Consider the following 18,177-nt stretch of genomic DNA (forward strand, 5'->3'; position numbering starts at 1 on the left):
TTACTTTTTATATATCAAATGTGGTCAACAGTATTAAGAGTTTCACACACATATATATATATGGCCTACGCACTCTAGCTGTACCTTACACATGTAGTACAGACTATTATATTTTTTACACAAAAATTATGTACATTAATTATTTTAAAAAATTAATAATTATGCTAGACAAAGCATATCTGATACTGAGAATCAGAATATCATATTCATGCTTAGATATTTGAGAATGTCATAATTGTTCATTTTCCAGGTACCAGAAATTTTGCAGTTCACAGCCCATCATTGACTGGTGTGCAAAATGTGGAAGCAAGGAGATAACCTTTACCTGTGTGGCATGTGAGCATTCATGGTCTTCCTTTGAGACTAAGTCTAGAGATACTAGTGAGAGGAGACAAGTGGAAGAACATTGTGGTCATGACACAGTCATCTTCATGTCTCCAGATACAGCAGAAAAACATGACTCATTTGTCCCTGATTGTCAAATGTGCCCTAAGACAAACTCCTCAGTCTCAAAGCAAGGTGCAGATGCATCAGCTCAGAGTGTTCATTGGGTAGCTGTATCGGGTGAAAGGTTTTCAACCACCTCAGGCAAGGTGAGTATTCAGGTCAAAGACTCTGCAGACTCACTGGGACATAAATCTTATTTCAAGATGACCACCATGCCTTCAGAGACTCCGACAGATAGACACAGCATTGTCTCAGCTGCAAACTATAGCTTTAATGATAGATCAGACATGTCAGGAGATGATGCAGCAGATGGGGGCATTACTGCACTCCCAGTAACCCAGTTGAATGTGGTCACCTCAGTACCTAAAAACCCTTACCTTATAAACAGCATTATGGCCAGTCCAACCCATCCAAACCTGTCACAGATTGGATTGTCATTGCTGTCAACACAAATGGTACTGGAGAACCTGGCTGTTTCCACAGCTTGTAGACTGATTCACAATGAAGGCAATGTATCAGAAAGAGAGGCTGAAAACATGTTACCTTTACCTGTGGTAGTCAAAGGTGAAAAGGAAAATAGAACTTCAGCTCAAATTGATGAGTTACATGAGAACAGTAACAAGCATCCAGAGAATGTTCAATCTCTTCACCAGGAACAGCATAAAGAGAAAGACAGCAGAATTTCATGTCGATTAAAGGTGATGCGGCAGCCTCGTACTGTCAGTCAGTCCCAGCAACAGGCTGAAACCAGTCAAAAAGTTCAAAGACCATTCTTGTGTGAAATCTGTGGGTTTGCCAACTTGACAAAAGTGGCTTTCCAGCGACATTTGATGACTCATACAGGAGAGAAGCCTTTTCTTTGCCAGCAGTGTGGGGATTCTTTTAAGGATGCCTGGGGACTCAAGAAACATGTGTCTAAAATCCACAGCAGGAACAAGCTCTATAAATGTAGAATTTGTACTGATGTTTTTCTTTCCCCACGCTGCCTGCATTTACATCTGGAGACAGTACATTCAGATCGCAAGACTTACAGGTGTCAAGTGTGTGGCAAGGCTTTGGCTACTGCAAAAAGCTTGCGTCGTCATAAGCGCATTCATACTGGAGAAAAACCATATGAATGTCCCCATTGTGACCGTGCATTTAACAATTCTTCAGGCCGTGTTGCACACATGAAACTGCACCAAGATCCCAACTCTGTGCTTTACATTCCTTCTGTCACTAAACCATCTTAACTACTTTCATCATGGGTATTTTTGGGGGGAGGGGGATTTATATTTTTTTTAAATCATTTTTTCCTCATTGAAGGCTTGCTACTATAGTTCTGCATTTCTTCATTTTTATGTTTGTCCCTGTGATGTTGAGCCAGAGCAAATTGATGTTCATTTCTTTTCAGTTTCTTTAAATTCAAATTGCTGCTATAGAAGCTGCTTATTATATAATAAAGTCATTAGCACTTAAAGCCGAAAGTACAGTTATCACAACCACTATGGCAGAGCAGAATAATGTATGCACTATTTTTCTTCAGCTGAGCAAGGCCAGAAGATCTTCCCTTTTGAATTATTCACAGCAAAGAGTATAGATATGTCCAGCACCTTAAATTTTTAGCCATAGTACAAATGTATTACTTGGGTGGCCTGCTTATCACTGTTACGGTGCTTGGACAGAGGTATGATCCCACTGGAGAAAAGGGAGTTCAGCTGAGCAGATCGAACAGAGGGAATTTGTGCACCCATGATAAACTGTGTCAGTGAACCAGAGTAGAGGGATATTTTAAGGCAATGGTTCTCAACCTTTTACTTGTGATGTCCCCCTGACGAACAAAGGTACGTCCGCGCGACCCCTTAGCCAGCAATGTAAGCTAATTTCACTAATACTGTTATAAGAAACTTGTAAAAAATGACCACTTTCGCGCGCCCCCCCCCCCCTTCCACCGTTTGAGAACCGCGGTTTTAAGGGTTTTTATCAGTTATAGGTCCAGCTGGTAAAATTCATGTCATTGTGTGCCACTCGAGGGATGCATTTGTTCTCTAAATTCAGCAGGCTGCAAATGCTTATGCACCATTTTCAGTAATTTTTATTCCAAAACTATGTAAACAAAAGAAGGAAGAAGTAGGTAATTTAAGTAGATAAACTATTTTTAAATGGTTACATTAGATTGATACATCTGCTATCTGCAAAGAGTTTTATATTGCTTAATGACTATGAATAGTGAAGTACACAAGGAACAAAACTGGTCTTAAAAAGAACCTTGCAGACGAAAAGCTGTTGACTGACAGGTACAGAAAATTATCCTGCAGCTATGAATTAAATCATTGAAGGGCTGGAAACAAGGCTGCGCCTGACAGGCTGAGCTGCTTTGCAATTTTTCTGCTTTCTTGTTAAACTTCTCTGTTTATTCGTAGGTTTCTTTTAACTGTATGGTGCATTCTTGTTTCTCTTAAGCTTTATTTTGTTTTTGATTTACTAGTAATTACCTTATTTTCTGTTGGTTGCCCTTTTACTTAAACAGCTGCCATTCTTTGCCATCACATAGATGTTAGATCTAATTCTTGTTTCTCCTTTTGTTTCCTCTTCTCTGAAAGCCTTATTTTAAATCCTCATCAACCTATTGTGGAAGTGAACGGTGTCTGTTATATGAGAATATGACTGTATGATTGTTGGTGATTTTGTTTATTTCTGCATAAAATTTCTGTACAGCGCTTAGAGCAAATTGTTGGAAAAGCCCTCTATAAAGTGTTCAATATGTTTATCATTGTTCAACAAATTCTTAGTACCATGTGAAAGCAAGAAATGAGAACAGCATAATTGATTATATAAAATACAGCAGAATTGTCCTAGAGAAGAAGAACTGTTTATAGCCTAAAGATGACAGAATATCATTGAGAATTCGAAGAACCATTTTGGAACTATGACCAGCACAGTATGAAAGGGATTCTATGATTTGAGTTTAAAAGGAGAGGAGTTTTTCTAGCATCTTTAAGTTCAACAACAGTTCTGAAAGCACAAAACCAAAAGTCGGAGAAGAGTTCATGATTTCGGTTATGATCGATGGCAAAACATTAAGGTGATTGTACTATATTTTAGTGGGAATGGCATCTAAGAGTCTTTCCACATAAAACCATTTTTCTTACTGGGAGATCACATGTCAACATGAATTCTATTCTGTCTATTGTCATTAATAGCTTACATTCAAAATAGAAGCTTCAGATGTAGGATAAGTAAAGGTTATCTAAGTGAACAGAGCAATTCTTCATCAAACAGTCCTGGATATAGTCCTTGAAACAGTCTTCTCATATCAATGGCACCACCTCCTGCCCCACTCAAGTGTTGTGAACGAAAGATGATACGGAATAAAGTGGAGGAACAAGATCCCTCGGTTTGGCATAATCTCTCACTGAATGTAGTCAGGTCTCCAATGACATCATGATGTTAACATAATGGTCAGCAGTAAAAGTGCATATTGAAGTATTTTTAACTTGCCAAAAGCCTAGGATTTGAAGAAACACAAGAATCTGCTGCTTTGTAAGCTTCCCATTAATGCTATTTTCATGTCTTATCCATCTTTTTCTACAATATATGGACCACAGTGGCCTCCTTGGCAGTTTTGCTACCACAATGCCAAAAAAAAAAGGGGCTCAAGGATTATCATTAGGGTGAAGGAGCAAATGCATGGTCAACCAATGACATCAGATCTGTGTGTGTATACATGGAGAGTGTAGCTTAGTTCTCTTAGTACCTAGCTGGTGCATACGGCCTCTACTAGAGATTTTCATTTTTGTCTGTCAGCAAGTTATGTTCAAGGTCAGTTTCTGTTCCTTGAATTCTTTTTCTGCTGATTTTTGACATGTTTCTTTTCGCCAACCACATTTCCTCTTGCCATCAGCCATCCACTGAAGCGTTATTTTGGGTGGTGCAGCTGGTTTGTATTCTGCATTTACTTGCAAAGAGCAAGACTGGAAGGAGATTGCGCCTGTAGATTTTCCAGAATTTTGTACTTCCAAATTTCTTTAAGGTTTGATTTGCTTTGGTGGGTCTGTTCTTCACATCTTTTTTTTGTGTGTGTCTCCACCTGTTGTAACTGCAAGAGATGTTCAAAAAGCTCTAAGCCTCACCTAGAAAGAAGAACCTTAGCTGAACTTTTTTTTTGTTGTAGTAACACATTACTACTTGTTATGAAACTAGAAAAACTACTACAGATTTCTCCTTTAATTTGTGTGCATGTGAGGGATAGTGCAACAAATCTAAAAATAAACAAAATAGAGGCCTAAGCAGTCATAAAGTATCTGTAAAAAAAAGATAACACCCAAGGAAATCCATTCGAACATGAGACACTTGCTTAGGACTTCCCTTTCTAAGCAAATGTGAAGAAGTGGGCTGCTGAATTCAAGTGTCCATAGGCATTAGTTCTGGTTCAGTCCTCACTGTTTTAACTGAGATCTGAGCAAGTAGAGGATATGTAATTTCATGAACTTTCTCCACTTCTTTGTTGTCAGTTGTGATGGGGTATGTTAACTGATTGTTTCTTTTGTTTGCTTGATTTTTTTTTTTTTTTTTTTGATGCAGTTTTAGTTGTTGACATTTCCTATGCATCCTTGTGTTGGCTGGATCAACATCATCTACATTTTTCAGTACTGATGTAAATATCTAGTGTATTTCTCTTTGTCTTTTGTTGTTTATTTCAGAAGCCAGTTTATGGTCAGTATGAATAGGAATGGCAAGAGAAATTTATTTGTCCTTGTTTGATGTCATTTGTAATTTTGAAGTTGTCTGTGAGCTTGCTGTTGCTACCAAGGAACCTGACAAAAATCTGTATATAATGCTTTAATTGTATTTACTATTTTCTATGGCATTCCTTAGTGACCCTTTTTTTGGTAGTGTCTCATGGTCTATGCTGTCAAATGCTTTTTTAAAGACTGTGAACATGGCATGGAGATTGCTGTTTCATTCTGTACTTTGTTCAATAATCTGCCTTTATTTGACCACTTCATGGCCTTTTTCTAAAGCCTGCTTAATGATGTCAGGAACAGCAGTAAGCTGAAGAGAAGTGAAACAAAACATTACTGTGTTTGAAACACTTTGTTGACAGTAACAAATTATACATTTTCCAAATTACTAAAGTATGTAACATTGTTCTGTATGTTTTACACATTGCAAAAAATATTTTCTTCAGTGAATTGAGTTTATTCTGCCAGTCTTGGTGAAAACAATCTGTCAATCTTAATTTCAACACTTTGAAAAACAACTTGATATTTCCAACCCCTTGACTATCCCATTCTAAACCAAACCCATATTTGTAAAGAAAAATCATTAAATAATGTAATCGCATAACCTTACTGTCTTGACTCAATTAAGCAGCATTTCATAAACATTTCTGGGCAAGAGTTTCTGTGGCAGCTGCTGTCGTATCCTAGAGAAATGACTATTTATAGCCATGGTTCTCAACCGGTGGTATGCATACTCCTAGGGGTACGCAAGGATTATGCAGGGGTATGTAACGACATAAATAAGCACACACCTTTATGAAAATAAGTACTTTAATGCGCCAACTTACATGCGAGGGGTACCCACGGAATACTTTCATCCTTTGGGGGTACAGTCGCGAAAAATGTTGAGAATCTCTGATTTATAGAGAGTCTAGACAGAGGACTTTGACCCTGTCTGAGTGGGGAGGTGTATGTAGGAAGGCATGAAAGCTGGGATACAGAGACTAGGGGGTAGAGGTTGAACACTAAGAGAGCAAGGAAATGTTGAGACGTAGAGTAGAGAGTGAAACTTATGTGTAAATAAATATATGCACAAACGCTCAACCAAAGTAAAGTGTTGGTATTGTGAGAGAAGATATAATAGCTGCAATACTTTAAGTCAATGTGCAATGCATTGTACATGTGCATTAATACATACTGGATAAGCCCACATTCACCATAAGCCATAGTGTTGGGAGTGCTTCATAAAACACTGAGGAATTTCTTTGTTGCAACAAGTATATGTTTTTCCACTATGCTATTATTTGTACTCAGATGTCAGATCTCTAGAGCCATTGAGTAATATAGGCTGGATCTGTGCATCAAACATTTTAAAAGACTAGGACTGACTATGATCATTATGAGGCCAAAATGCCTTGAGTAGACCTATAACACCAATTTGAGCTTTAAAAGCAAGGTCATAAAGTGAATGGGTACAAACACAACAAAAGTGTGCCCAAATATTCGTACATGTTGTCAATCTCAAGTTTTCTCCCATCATATAACCAATTTCTCGTGTTGCAATAAAACCACCCTTTCTGAAAACCCCTACATTTGACATTCATGTTTACCTGTAAGATCTACGTTTTTGGCAGTATGATACAAACTAATAAGCTAGTTTTGGAGACCTACAATTGTATCAGAAAACAAAGTAATGTCAACTACAAACAATAAATTGAACAGCTGCAACAAATCAGGTGTGAGTTTGATGCCATGTTGATCCTTTTGCCTGATTTCAATTGTTAAATGATTGACAAGCAGAATAGGACAGGACTGCAGATTTCTCCCAGTTTTAATCCTTTTGGACAGGTTAAAACATCCAGATTTCCACCAACCCTTAATCTGGCTTTAACAACTTTGGTACATACTTTTGATAGCCCTAAACATTTTGCCATGGATACCATTTTTTTTTTGTAAGAACGTCCAGAGTTTTTCTCTAGTCACTGAATTGAAACCTCTCTGAAAATCAATGAAGACCACAGTTTTTTGTGTGTTTAACTAGCTGCTTCTGAATAAGTGCTATCAACGTAACTATGTGGTCTGTTGTACTATGAGCCCTCATAAAGCATGCTTATTCTTCACCAAGAGTATTGTGTTGCTTGATCCATTTGTTTATTCTTTTATTAAATAAGGAACTGTAACTGTTACTACATATATATACCTCTATAGTTTTCTGGTGGATTAATATCACCTTTTGTAACATTTTATAATAGTTTAATGGTAGCTTCAGACCATGGATCAGGAAGTAAACCGTTTTCAAAAAGGTCGTTAAATAAGCTAATAGAAAAGGAGTAATGGTTGTTAAAGAGAGTTTGAAAAACACATATTAACCCATCAGAACCTGCTGCTTTATTGTTTTTCAGTGAAAGGACAGCCCTTTCTACTTCTTCAGCAATGATTGACATCTAAATTGCCAATATTTGTATAATCAATATTACTATGTCTTCACTGTTTACCATGATGTCAGATAAAGATATCACTGAAATGTCTGTGCTAAATCTCAACAGGTATAGAGTTGCTCTCTTCTTGTATGTATGCCAGAAAATCTTGTGGTCAGAAGAACTTTCCTTTAGGGTTGTCAGTAAATGCTTTTTATGAAGGGATTTCTTTACTTGCAATAGCTTTTTGTACATTTTTTAATTTTCCAGGTAGGATAGTTTAGCTTCCATGATGCAAGGAAATCATATTATCAGACTCCAGTGATGAGTGCAGTTCTATGGGCATATATGCTTAGACTCAATCATAGACTTAATGTTGAAGTCTTTACACCTCTTGAACAGTGATTTTGACAAAATAGCATAATCTATCACACTAGAACCTATGTTTAACACATATGTGGAAACAAAGCTCAAGATATGCTAGTTTACCAAAAGGATAAATGATTTGCAGAATCCGATCGTTTTAAGCCAGGGGTGATAAACATTTCATGGTGTGGAAACATATCAGGGTTAATATTTTCGCAAAAAGTTTCAACCAGTAAGGTAAAGTGGAACTCATTAGTGTGTTCCCACACAACGAGACATATATGCAGGAAAATCCTATGTTGTGTGATAAAAAAATTAAAGTACTGTATTTATTCTCACTTATTCTGCTTACCCCTGTTGTCTGGTGTGAGTGTCTCAGTAGTATTAGTCATCGACTATCCAAAAGTCACTGGTGGTACATGAAATATGGCAAAGAGAAGACACAAATGTTGCCATTATCTCCTTTTCCGGCGACATACATCTTGCTTTGGTACACACACACAGCATGTGGATGTAGATTTCTAGGTAATTCTTCACTCGACACCACCTGTCGCCAGATGCCAAGCTTAGTAAGGAGCAAAACACATCTGCTATCAAAGCACGCTACATATATATTGTCATTCTCATCAATTGTCACCTGACGCGGTCCTCGCATAGCTGGATGAATGAACCTTTTCAGCTGTTTGCCAGTACTTATTCTGACTTTCATCACGATGCCTTTAGTTCTGTTTGGAACCAAAACAAACCCATCTTTAGTAGTACACAAGTAATGGTGCCAGCTGAGATCTGACGCCCATGGCTCTCGTGATAAAGAAGTCAGAATCGCACCATCGTGTAAACTGATCACATCCACAGTAGGGGGATAAACTCCACTACTGTCAACAAAAACATTGGCAGACACGATGAGTGTGTTTGCTTCAGCACCTTTAGTTACTCCAGAGTACACTCTAACTGTCTCCAATCGATGTACAACTTGAGCACTTAACGGTTTTGATGTCACACGTAGAAGCAGAATCATTGGTGTATTCCATAAGGTAACAGCAACCTGATTTTCAACAAACACAGTTGCGGACAAAGGTTTATTTGGTTGTAAGTTGAGTTCGTGTATCTGTTGAGGGGAGTCTAGGGGAGTCACCTTGATGCTTTCATTTCTGAAGTCAGTCATGATGAGCAGGCCATCACTTGAGGTAACCAGAGATGTGATGTTGGCCAATCCAATATCCAGGTCTGTTTTAGTCGGGAACACTTCCACACAAGACAAGTTTTCCTTTGCTATGTCCCCATCTAAAGCCATTCTTTCAGGATCTGAGGAAAGAAAAAACTGAGATCGTTAATGTCATGGTACAACATACATGGTGCTATTCTATGGTTACATTCAATGACATTTTCATATTAATGTTGGTAAACGGCGAAGATAATCAAATATATATTTCTGGAATATATTCCTTTCTCAAGTCATGGTACTCTGGACATAACTTGCAAAAGGGACAATGAAGAGTTCCTTTGTAAAATAAAAATTCATCATATAAATGATGTGGTTTTTAACAAGAAACGCAAAACCAAAAAATAAAATAAATAAATAAATATAAAAATATTGAGATGTTTCTTCTCCAGAAGCTGAGGTTTGTCTGCCAGAGAGACAGCAGACCCGTGGTGGCACGCGGGTGCAAGTCTCAGCGCTTGTGAAGGAGTCAGCTAGGATCGACGGAGGATACAACGGATTTTCGGACGTCATCAGTCAGAGGGCCCTCATGTGACAAGAGACTTGTGTGAAGAGATAAGTGCATGGCGAGTGTGTGTTACAAAAGTGCGTGTGCTGTGTAGTAGTTAAGCTAATTAGTGGCTCACGTTATCTGCACTTCCTCTTCTTGTTACTATTCGCCCCCAGTGGAGCAAAGGGCCGCAACCACACCCCCGCCATCGGACCCGCTTCTGGGTGTCCCTTTCTAGTTGGGACCATGTCATGCCAGCTGTCTCAGCCTCTCTGTGGACTGATCTCCATGTCTATCTAGGTCTCTCATCCCTGTGCCTCCCCTGTGGGTTCCAGCCTGATCTTGTCTTGTTAAATATTGTCAGCTGGCTTTCGCAAGATGCGACCAATTCAGCCCCACTTCCGCTTCTTGATGTCTTGGCTGGCAGGTTTTTGGTTGGTTCCCTTTCACAGGTCTGTACTGGAGATCTTCTCGGGCCATCTAATGTTGTGACGTCAGTCAGAGACGTACAGCAAGTGTCTGTGGTCATTGCGAAGATTTGACGTCGTGATCGGTGGTGTCTCGTGAGTTAATTTAGGTTTTAAAGTGAACTTTTCAAAGAACAGCTTTAAAAATTATAGACAACAGTCTGTTTCAGTTGGTAGGCGGTCTTGGTCACATGTCATAAGGTCACGTGACGGAGAACGAGACTTCGTCTAAGTAAGCGAAAGAGTTCTATGTAATTTCTCTTCTGAAACACAACATGCGACAAAACCTTCAACTTTTCCCATATGAACAGAGCGACGCGAAAATAGACGAGATTCAAGTGGATCATACTCTTTACGCGATTCTAGGCAGTTTTATTTTGCCTTTAGAGATTTACTCCTGATGGAATAATTTTATCAAAGTCTTTCAAAGGATCTGGCAGTATTTCTACTTGAATGAAATTTGAAATCAACTACAGCTCTAACAGAACAGGCAGAGCACTATCAAAGGGCACATACGTCAGCCAAACGGACGGAGAACACCATGTTCGCTAATGTAGGATATGGTGCTCCACCTTCATCTCTGCCAGTTAAAGCCCGAAGAAAGCAACCCCATCTACCCCTTACAAACATACGGGTTGTAACATCCCATCCACTCCTAAACATAAGAAGTCAAAAGATGAGCGGAACCTCTACATCTCCATCAAAACTGGATCAGGAAGTATAGAACTTTGCTACACGTCTGGTGCTTAGAGCTAAGAAACGGGACCACGCCACCCGTCTCTTTCGTTTTCTACACTGGCTTTCCATCCGTTCTCGCATCCAGTACAAACTTTCCGTGATGTGTTTTAATTTCTTTGCTGGCACCTGCCCTGATTATTTCTCTGAACTGCTTTTCCCTTGAGTCCCAAATAGACAACTCCGCTCCTTGTGATCGTCTCCTTACTCTTCTATTCACCACCACAACAACATATGGTCACAGGATTTTTAGTTATTGTGCAGCGAAACAATGGAACTCTCTCTCTCCCTTTACATATCCGCCACTTACCCACTACTGCATCCTTAAATGTGTTCTGAAAACGCACCTCTTCCGTAAACATTACTCCTAACAACCTTTCCTATAATGCTAGTCCTTTTTCACACCCTTCCTTTTTGCAATATGATGTTACTCTCAGGTCTAGTTCTTGTTATTTGGTTCCTCTTCGTGGTTCCTGTATTTGATTTCGTTTAGTACGGTTGTTGATTCTTTTATAGTTCATTTGTTATTTGTTTGTGTTCCTGTCCCTTGTATGCAGTTCATTTTTCATTCTTGCTCTGAAGCGCTAAGATCATGCTCCTTAGGAATGTGAGTATGCGCTTTACAAATTTTGCATTTTTTATGATGATGATGATTATTCCTGACATTGTTTCATCTTTCAGGAATACGTTCATATAGTGAGAGAATGCCCCAATGGCCTAAAGATCATTCAGGCCACACACAGGCCAAGAAAAGCAACGAACCATCACCTGCAAGCGTGGCAGTCTTGTGTTTACCTTTTTACGGATTTAATCGAAGCGCAAAACAAATGCAGTCACCTAATCAGCCGGAGGTAGTATGAGACCGAATGAAAAATATACACGTAGAAAGTGTAGCTTTGAATACAGACAGTACCCACACGTGCTGTTTTAATGTATCCTAAAAATCCAAGAAAGGTCTTCATCAGATCCAAACTCACATTAATCATAAATACCTCCCTCAATAAACCTAAAGAATTGTGACACTGTACTTTCAGCAACCGAAAAGATAGTGTTAAAGCATACGAATCCAAAAATGACGATAAGGTAAATGGCCTAGGTTCGACTGAGGAGATCAGAGGCATCCTAAGGAGGTGTCCTCTCTTCACCAAACACAACTGTTCAGTATGGACCTCGAGCATGACGCAACAGTCAATTATAAATAACTGGAGACATTTAAAGTGAAATCTGTAAAGGCGAAAGTAGAGAGACTAAGTAAACAGTCATTGCATGTCCCACACAGTGACTGATTGCCTTGTAGCACCGTGCAAATGGATCCATTACAATTACATGGTCATTAAAAACAGTTATAGCCAATGAGTTTAGTCACAAATTAGACTTCTACATTTTGTTCTCCTATGCTCAGTACCTCTTGTCCATCCTGCAGGTGAAACCTCTCCAGGATGTAAGACAACGGCTGACACACCAGCACTACCATCACCAGAGCTCTTGCATTGTTTTGAACGGTTGACACTCATGATAAGGCGAGGTGCTCCTCTCTGAAGATCCAGCACAATAGGGTCATAGTGCCTGGGAATAACGCTAATCCTTAATGTTGTGAGTTGATTATCCAAAGCCTGGATCTCGTCCTTAAGAGCATATAGATCGTTCTGTAGTGTGAACACCTTCTTTTTCATACTGCGTCCTGTCAAGGAGTTTATCACCTGGTGCATTATTTCTGTGTACTGGTTTTCCATTGCTCTTAGATTCAGACGAAACTGCTTCATAGATATAGTAAACGTTTGGACATCACTTATGAAGTCAGTCAGTTCTGCCATAATCCATGTACTGACTTCCGTCCGATTCTGGTTGGTCATATTTCCGGCTGCGCCAACAGGGTCTTTGAAATAATAAAAAAATAGTCATTTCAGTGAACATACAAGAACGTTTTTGAAGCAACCATATATATTCAAACACGTTTACTCTCCTACACAAATGCCAAAATAAAACCCGAAACAAATAGTTTTAATAACCAAAAGATGTCAAAATAAAATAATAGTGTATTAGTGTATTAAATTGTTGTAATGATTTAGCACACCTCAGTGCAAAATACTATTTCCCAAGATTTGTGTGAAAGAGATCAACTTGCGACAGTTACACTTGTACTCAGAATACCCCAGACAGTATCCTAGTTCTCCTAATAGTTGAAGCCTTTACAACTTTATATATAGATATATCCAATATCAAAATGTCTACTTTTATTAACTCTTTTTTGTCCATGGGGGTACGTGTTTGTACGCGTGTGTAGCGAGAATAATAGGGAAGCATTCGCCTAGGTTTGTGGAACTTCTATAGTACACTAAACTTTATCTAGTCATTAGAAAAGAAGCAGCACCCCACTATCCTTTTAACCACTTCATTGATTAGTTTATCAAAACAGTAAGATTATGCGTTCATTCTATAATTAAATCGTCGCCACCACTATTATCACTGGATCGGTAAAATCTACGAAAGAAAACAAAAATTGTGCAAGTCTGAGGTCCATAAAAACAAATTACATCTATATAGACAGCTTAGACGAAGGCTTACACGTAATGTTAAATATCAAATTTGCATAAGAAGTTGCGATTTTTTAAAAGATGGCATTATACAGAGGCCAAAATCTTGTATATTTGCACAAAGCTTGCGCGTATTGCAAAGCTGTAACTTTCTGGGCCACACAAACAACCCTTACTCCCCATCCATCGTCGCTCTCACACACTCCGTTTTTAATTATGTCTGTCAGTCCATGCTAGGTCTGGCATTTCATTTTATCTTCAGTAATTCAGAGAACATTAGACTCAGATGCGAACACAAACATTTATGTGAACAGAAATTATAAAGACAAGGGATAACGACAACAGGCAGTACCTGGACAGGATACACGTTGTTTATATAGCTTGTGTTAGGGCTAAATACTGACTTCAATGGGGTGGATGGGTTCATTGTCATCTACAGAATCTAACTTCCTAGTACATTTCTTTTTTTAAAATAAATGTAGTTTTACATAAGTGTCACAGTCAGGTTTTGATGTGTTCAGGGATAGACTGACCAAAGAAGTGAAATATATTTTATAATCACCGAACTGTCACAGCAATTATACAATGAGCTTTACAGTAAAATGCTTCGTAGGTCACAGTCTTTCAGCGGCAATACAGCATATAAATGTAGTAATCCCAAGTAATCTTAGGTAATACTTACCTACTATTTGAACGAAATAAATTATTCAAACTTTTTTCCACGGCGCAGTTATATCTCTCACTTCCTTTGTCTTCCCTTAAGCAGCAGAGAAACGATAGTTTAGCGTGTATTACATATGGCTATCTGCACTCAGTGTGACAGTCGTTGGGAGCAAACCTGTCATTGGTGTGAGAGCAATAAAAGTGGGTCACTTAGGGTTTTAGTGACATGAACCTTGGAGCGCAGACATGCGAAAAGCAAAAGATAATGTGGAGTATGCCTTTATAATCACCCGATACGACGAGTTTACTTGGTGTCGCTATGCACGTCCCTAGTTTGCAAAATCTACTCAAGATAAACTAAGCAGTTTTGAGTCAAAATGTGTGTTTTGTTAAAATGTATGTGTATGGAGAAGAGCTTGCATGTGTAATTCATTATTGGCGAACTAACCTGATGCACTTTCTGCAGCTATTGTTTGTGGCGGATTAGGGTAATCCCTTGCATGTTGTTGAATATGTGCATGTACCGGAAAGGGTTGACTAACGTGTTTCTAAACATATTCTTTAGGGTGACCACAGTGACCCATTCCCAGAGAAGCCATCGAGAACGAAAAACGTATGCGCTGAGCGAGACTGAAAGTGAACGTGGGAATGATGTGATTTCTTGCCGATAAAAGGTACATTAAAAAATAGTTCTGTAGAAAAAATTGTGAAGATTTGGTTTCTGTAAAGTCGAATTTATTGCCAGATAAATAGCGCGCTTGAATTCAGCAAGTTAAGAAGTGTCTGTGCCAGTCGATTCTTGGTATCAAATGCGAGACGAGGTTGCAGGTACAAGTGGTGAGTGTCAGCTAAGACGGTATAACGTAGAATCTTCCCCGTAAGTTGGATAATAATATTAAATGCAAAATTTGTAAAGCGTATACTCACACTCCTATGTAGTATGCTCTTAGCGTTTAAGCACAAGAACGAAACATGGACAGCATACGAGGGACAGGAAAACAAACAAATACATGTAACATATAAGTGTGCTAAACGGTACTACAGCGGTGTGTCGCGTGTCAGACAATTTTCTATACCTGCGTTCCTCTCAGCGCATAGACCGCACAGGCTATAGAAAGACAACTTACGGCAGACGATGTTTGACGTCATCTTCCAGGCTATTTTGAACCGGCTGCAGGGGGAAGGTCGAGATCTTTTTTCGCTGGAATTAACGACGCTTGACGTCATGCCTATACTACGTCACATGTCGTCTGCTTGAGTGCTGAGTTTGCTGCTTGTTCTAGTATTGGAGGTCCGCTGTTCATTGTCCCTCCCAACCATGTCCGTGGTTTCGGCGCGAAAAGACGTCACACGCTATAGTGTGGCGTGGGTGATGTGGGCGCTGACCATTGGTGCCAGCCCCTGGGAGACAATGAAGCGAACCCCAGAGAGTAGCGTCCTTTTGGGTAATTCCTCCTAAGAGGCTGAGAAAAGCGGGTTGTTTTGAAAGTGGTGAGAGACCGTCTAGGCAAGGTGCCGCATGTTTGCACAACAGCCAGGAGTGACCACCAGGAGCTAATGGAAATCTGTGGGGCTGGTGCAGGGAACTGGGCTCAATAGCCGATTGGTGACCACCAGGATCTGTGTGAGACCTGAGTAGGCTTCCAGTACTGTTCGTAAGAGCTGGTGACCGCCGGAAATTTCACAAGCCGGGTGGGCGAGTGTGTGATTTCTGAGGTTTTGCCATATTTTGTCTTATACGTGGAGGCCTTCATTGGCGGGTGAGAGGCTGCGCTTATATGTGTGTGTGAGTCTTTGTTTCCTCTGTCTTCTTATTCCTATTCACTACCAGTAGAGCATAGGGCCGCAACTCGACCACGCCATCGGATTCGGTTCTGGGCCTCCCTCTCCAGTTGGGATCATGTCATGCCAGCTGCCTCCGCATCACTGTGGACCGATCTCCTACATGTCTATCTGGGTCTCCCAACCCTTGCGGATTCCAGCCCAGAGCTTGACTTTAAATTGTCGGCCGGCTTTCGCAAGGTGACAGATCCAGCCCTTCTTCCGCTTCTTACATCTTCATTTGCACCTCCTTCTTTACCGGCCTGCATGCATTGGCGTTTTTCCTTCCTGACATAATTTTTGTACCTTTGTGTTAGTTTGCCAAGCTGCTTCTTCTGTCTCTTCTGCCATCCTGTGTACGAACTGTCTCTTGTCGCCTCTTGCACTCTTCTTCACTTCTCGGTTCATCTTACAGTGCTTTGCTCTGAGCTCGTCGTTTTCTGCTGGTCTTGACATTGGTTGATCTTCTGCTTCAGCTCTTTCTTTTCCTCTATCTTTTGCCAAGTCCCTAAGGTCAGCCATTCCTTGTGTTGTTTTTCTTTCTTTCCCAGAACTCATGTGCAGGTAATCTTCCACGTCTGCTGTAATCCTGTCCAGTGGTTGGCCACTGTTTCTTCCAGGAGTCCTTCCGGTGTCGCAAACCTGTTTTTAACTTCGCAGTTAAAGTCATTTTGCTTTCTGCGGTATCTAAGAAACTGCACGTTGAATTTGTGGTGTGGTCTGTCTGATGAGTCACGGAAGGACCTCAGCTTTATCTTCATGGTTGCCACAAGCAGGTGGTGGTCTGTGGCTCCATCTGCGCCTCGCCTTACCCTAACATCAGCAGACTGGCGATTAATGGGGATGTGGTCGACCTTGTTTTCTGTATGTCAATCTGGTGAAGTCCAGGCTTCACTATAAACGTGGAAATTAGCATCACGTCTTCGTAGGGGCGCCAGGTAGTGTACCGGTTAAAACACTCGCTTGACATCATTAAGGTGAGATGCCCTGGATTCAGTTTATCTCGGGACTCTGTGTATGACAAAAAAAAAAAAAAAAACCCCAAAAAACAAATCTAACAAACTACAGGTAACAGTAAATCTAGATAAAAGTAATATTATGGTCTTTAGAATGGGTAGTCACTTAGCAGCAAATGAAAAATGGTTTTTTGGAAGCGATAGTGTACACGTAACAAACTCGTCTAAATACTTGGAAATAATCTTCTCTACAAGATTAAAGGAATAGTAAAGGCTGTGGCTGCGGTGATAAGGCTGTGGGGTGCTATGTGGCGTCAGCGAGGGAGAAGATGCGTCGGTCATTGTTAGGATCTGAACTCAAGTGATCGGTGGTTTGTCGTTAGTTGGATTAGTGATATATTTAGTGATAACAATCAAGATGGCTATGAGCAATGTCTAACCATATTTCATCAGCCCACACTGGGATCGAGTTGACGTCATCTGAGGACGAGACTTCGTTAAAGCAAACGAAAGAGTTCCGTGTAATTTCTCTAATTAAACTCAACATCCTATAAAACATTCAACTTTTTCGACATGAACAGACACGAAAATAGTCGAGATTCAAACTGATCCTACAAGATGCTAAGCAGTTTTATTTTGCCTTTACAATCCCTTTAAATCTCACAACATCATTGACCAGTGTCAAGTTCAAGTAACCAAAACTCCCTTTCTACCCACCACATACCCACTGTTGAATACTGAAAACGTACCTCTTCCGTAAACATTACTCCTAACACCCATTTCCCACCATGCTAGTCCTTACCCTTCCCTGTTCGTCTTACTTCTGCAATATCATGTTACTCTCAGTTCTTGCTCTTAGTTTCCACTTTGAGTTTTCTGTATTTTGATTTTATTCTTCGTTAGTACTGTTGTTTATTCTTTTATAGTTGATATGTTCTTTGTTTATTGTCCTATTTCTCGTATGCTGTCTATGTTTCGTTCTTGATCTTATAAACGCTAATGCATCAAATATTGGTCGAAGCTAGTCAGATTACCTGGGAGCAGATTAAACAGGCATACGAGATGAAAAAAGCCAACACATCTGGACTTGAAAACTAGTAAGAATTCGCTTTCATCACCAATTATTTCACACGTGCGAGGTTGTCACAGAGTACGTTGATACTCTGTGGTTGTCATACTCGCCATGGAGCAGACGACGGTTATCACGTAAGACATATCGCATTTCATAGCAACACGATCATATTTTGTTACTTATACGATTAATTTTATAAGCTTATTGCGAACTAATCCATTCTTTATACGATTTACATTATTTTATGTATTTGCAATTCGTGTCGTACATTTGGAAGGAGGGTT

The 18,177-nt window shown here is 39.8% G+C and overlaps 2 protein-coding genes across 13 annotated transcripts in view; one reads left to right on the top strand and one right to left on the bottom strand.

Annotated features, from left to right (window-relative positions):
• Window positions 1–8,267, top strand: part of LOC112556932 (zinc finger protein OZF-like) — a 22,710-nt gene extending 14,443 nt beyond the window's left edge. For all 6 annotated transcript variants that reach the window (XM_025226418.1, XM_025226419.1, XM_025226413.1 and 3 more), the window contains one exon: window positions 251–8,267. In XM_025226418.1, coding sequence (XP_025082203.1) covers window positions 251–1,679 — 1,429 coding nt within the window. In that variant the 3' untranslated portion in view covers window positions 1,680–8,267. The remainder of the gene's footprint in view (window positions 1–250) is intronic.
• LOC112556936 overlaps window positions 1–18,100 on the bottom strand; it is a 24,466-nt gene extending 6,366 nt beyond the window's left edge. For 5 of the 7 annotated variants that reach the window (XR_003097861.1, XR_003097863.1, XR_003097862.1 and 2 more), the window contains exons 1-3: window positions 15,172–18,100; window positions 12,253–12,723; window positions 8,286–9,238 (exon numbers count right to left, since the gene is read on the bottom strand). Coding sequence is in view for 1 of the 7 variants with exons in the window: in XM_025226432.1 (XP_025082217.1) it covers window positions 8,340–9,238; window positions 12,253–12,723; window positions 15,172–15,271 (1,470 nt within the window). In the remaining 6 variants the exon portion in view is untranslated. Of the gene's footprint in view, window positions 1–7,515; window positions 9,239–12,252; window positions 12,724–14,063; window positions 14,711–15,171 lie in introns of those variants that run through there. The other 2 variants (XR_003097866.1, XM_025226432.1) reach the window with 2 other exon arrangements.
• Between the last annotated feature and the right edge of the window lie 77 nt (window positions 18,101–18,177).

This window comes from Pomacea canaliculata, linkage group LG2 (genome assembly GCF_003073045.1).
Source record: "Pomacea canaliculata isolate SZHN2017 linkage group LG2, ASM307304v1, whole genome shotgun sequence".
NCBI lineage: Eukaryota > Metazoa > Mollusca > Gastropoda > Architaenioglossa > Ampullariidae > Pomacea > Pomacea canaliculata.